This window comes from Grammomys surdaster, unplaced genomic scaffold (genome assembly GCF_004785775.1).
Source record: "Grammomys surdaster isolate TR1022 unplaced genomic scaffold, NIH_TR_1.0 126035, whole genome shotgun sequence".
NCBI classification, from domain to species: domain Eukaryota; kingdom Metazoa; phylum Chordata; class Mammalia; order Rodentia; family Muridae; genus Grammomys; species Grammomys surdaster.
In genome coordinates, this window is record NW_021620848.1 from 4,893,209 (window position 1) to 4,895,435 (window position 2,227).

The following is a 2,227-nucleotide window of genomic DNA, read 5'->3' on the forward strand; positions in this document are numbered from 1 at the left end:
AGTGTGGAACAATAAAAGAAATAGAACAATGAGCTCATGAGAAAAAGAATAGGATTTCAGGACCAAAATAAGTGTCAATTTTATGAATATAATCCTAGGCATATCTGAAAAAATTGAGACAGAAATAGAAGTCAAATAAGCATAAGACTCAATTGCCAAGGTTTTTCGAACATATTATAAGGAGAAAATTAAAAAACTTCTTTTTATGAGAAACTTTTTCAGAATTGATGATTAAATTTAGATTTAATCTTTAGATTAAAATATTCTCATATTGACTCATCACAGGATTACTGCTACATGAAGCAATGTTATAGAATTCCAAGATGCATAGGATAAACATCCTAAAAATAATACCAGGAAGAAACAAGGAATGGAAGGCTGACTAGAAAAAAACTTATTAAAACTGATTTTAGATAAGGAATAAAAAGTTATAGCTTTTGCTATCAGGTACTAATTCTTGTAACTTGAAAATATTATTGACATTCAAAGACTGAGAATGTCTGTTACCATTGTTATATTATTTCAAGTTTTGTGAATGAAATAGGTAAAAAATCAGAAAGCTAAAATATTATTAAAAATTGAGGAAAGGGAAGAGTGAAATACTCTAAAAATATTTTTTTAAAAAACTTTTTAGAAAGCTAAAAGAGATCTTAAGTTGATTAGACACAAATGTCAAATGTGTGTGTATAAGATGGAAGCGTATTGTGCAGAGGCATAAAAGTACAAACCACTGAGAAGCTAAGACTAAAAAGTTATAAATAAATTACATTTCAAACTGTCTTTATTTGTACAGCAGCATGAAAAGGTTGGTATACCTCTTGACCCATTTTTTACTGAAATTCTGACTTGAAAAGATGAGAAACAAATCCTGTGGGGAAAATTACCACTAATAAAGTCAGAACTTATCTTATTCACATCTGCTCACGACCAGAGTACGTTTAGTTGATTTAATGCCACACAGTTACCAGAAGAACAAAACTGAGTTTCTTGATACTCAAAGTTAGAATAAGATCTTCACTCCAGAGTTGCTTATCTGAGATGTACAGACATTGCTTTGAAAGTCACATTTAGTCTTTATAAATGTCTATAAAGATTTTTTAATTAAAAAGCACGGGTTTTACAAGTTACCCAGTTACCCCAGCTGGTATGCAGAAACCTGGGATATGGCTGGGCTTTGACATCATTCTCCTCCTTTTCCAGCTCTGATCTTCCTTCTGTACAGGTGATGTAGACCATGATTTATGGCTACTAAAAACAGGACAGAAGTGACTGAATTTGTGTTGTTGGGATTGTCCAGCCAGCCAGAGATGCAGCCAGTTATTTTTGGGATTGTCCTTATCATGTACCTAATGGCAGTTTTGGGAAATACCCTACTAATACTAGTTGCTTGCTCAGACCCCAAGCTTCAGACACCCATGTATTTCCTTCTCAGCCAGCTTTCCTTGATTGACATATCTCTAACAACTATCATTGTTCCGCAGATGCTGGTACACACACTCTCTGTAAACAGAACCATTTCCTATAACTGCTGTATGACACAGCTCTTTTCCTTTATGACAGTGGGCAGCATGGAAGTTCACTTGCTTGGTGCAATGGCATATGACCACTATGTTGCCATCTGTGACCCTTTAAGATACTCTGCTATTGTCAACCATAGCCTCTGTCTGCGAATAACACTGACCTCATTGGTGGTAGTCAGCCTTAATAGTCTCCTGTACAGTGTGTTGGTCACTCGTCTAACCTTCTGTGGAAACCAGGTCACCCATTTCTTCTGTGACATCACTCCTCTGCTAAAGCTCTCCTGTACTCGACCAGTGGTCAATGAAATATTAATCTTCACTGAGGGTGTAGCTGTGGTGGTAAGCCCCTTTTTCTTTATTTTTGGCTCCTACATTCGCATAGGTATTGCTATAGCCCACATGCATTCAGTTGCTGCCCTGCAGAAAGCTCTGTCCACTTGTAGCTCTCATGTTCTGGTTGTGATGTTTCTCTTTGGTTCTTTGGTTCACATGTACCTCAAGCCATCATCCAGCTACAATCTAGAACAAGATCGCCAGGTTGCCATCTTTTACACACTCATTTCTCCAATGTTAAATCCACTAATCTACAGCCTTAGGAACCAGGAAGTTAAAGGAGCTCTAAGAAGACTTTTTAGGAAACTGCATCTTAGGCAGCTTCCAGCCTGGATTTCAGGCAAAGAATGCCAGTGAATCCCTTGAGAAGCAAA

At 36.7% G+C, this 2,227-nt stretch overlaps 1 protein-coding gene across 1 annotated transcript; it reads left to right on the forward strand.

Moving 5' to 3' along the window:
* Positions 1 to 1,241: 1,241 nt before the first annotated feature.
* On the forward strand, positions 1,242 to 2,227 carry LOC114610256 (olfactory receptor 1L3-like). The gene has a single exon (XM_028754758.1). It carries the CDS (start codon positions 1,242 to 1,244, stop codon positions 2,208 to 2,210), a length of 969 nt encoding a protein of 322 aa, XP_028610591.1. The 3' UTR covers positions 2,211 to 2,227.

Coding starts and splice junctions, on each gene's coding strand:
- LOC114610256 (XM_028754758.1), top strand. CDS start 1,242: ATGGCTACTAAAAACAGGACAGAAGTGACTGAATTTGTGTTGTTGGGA.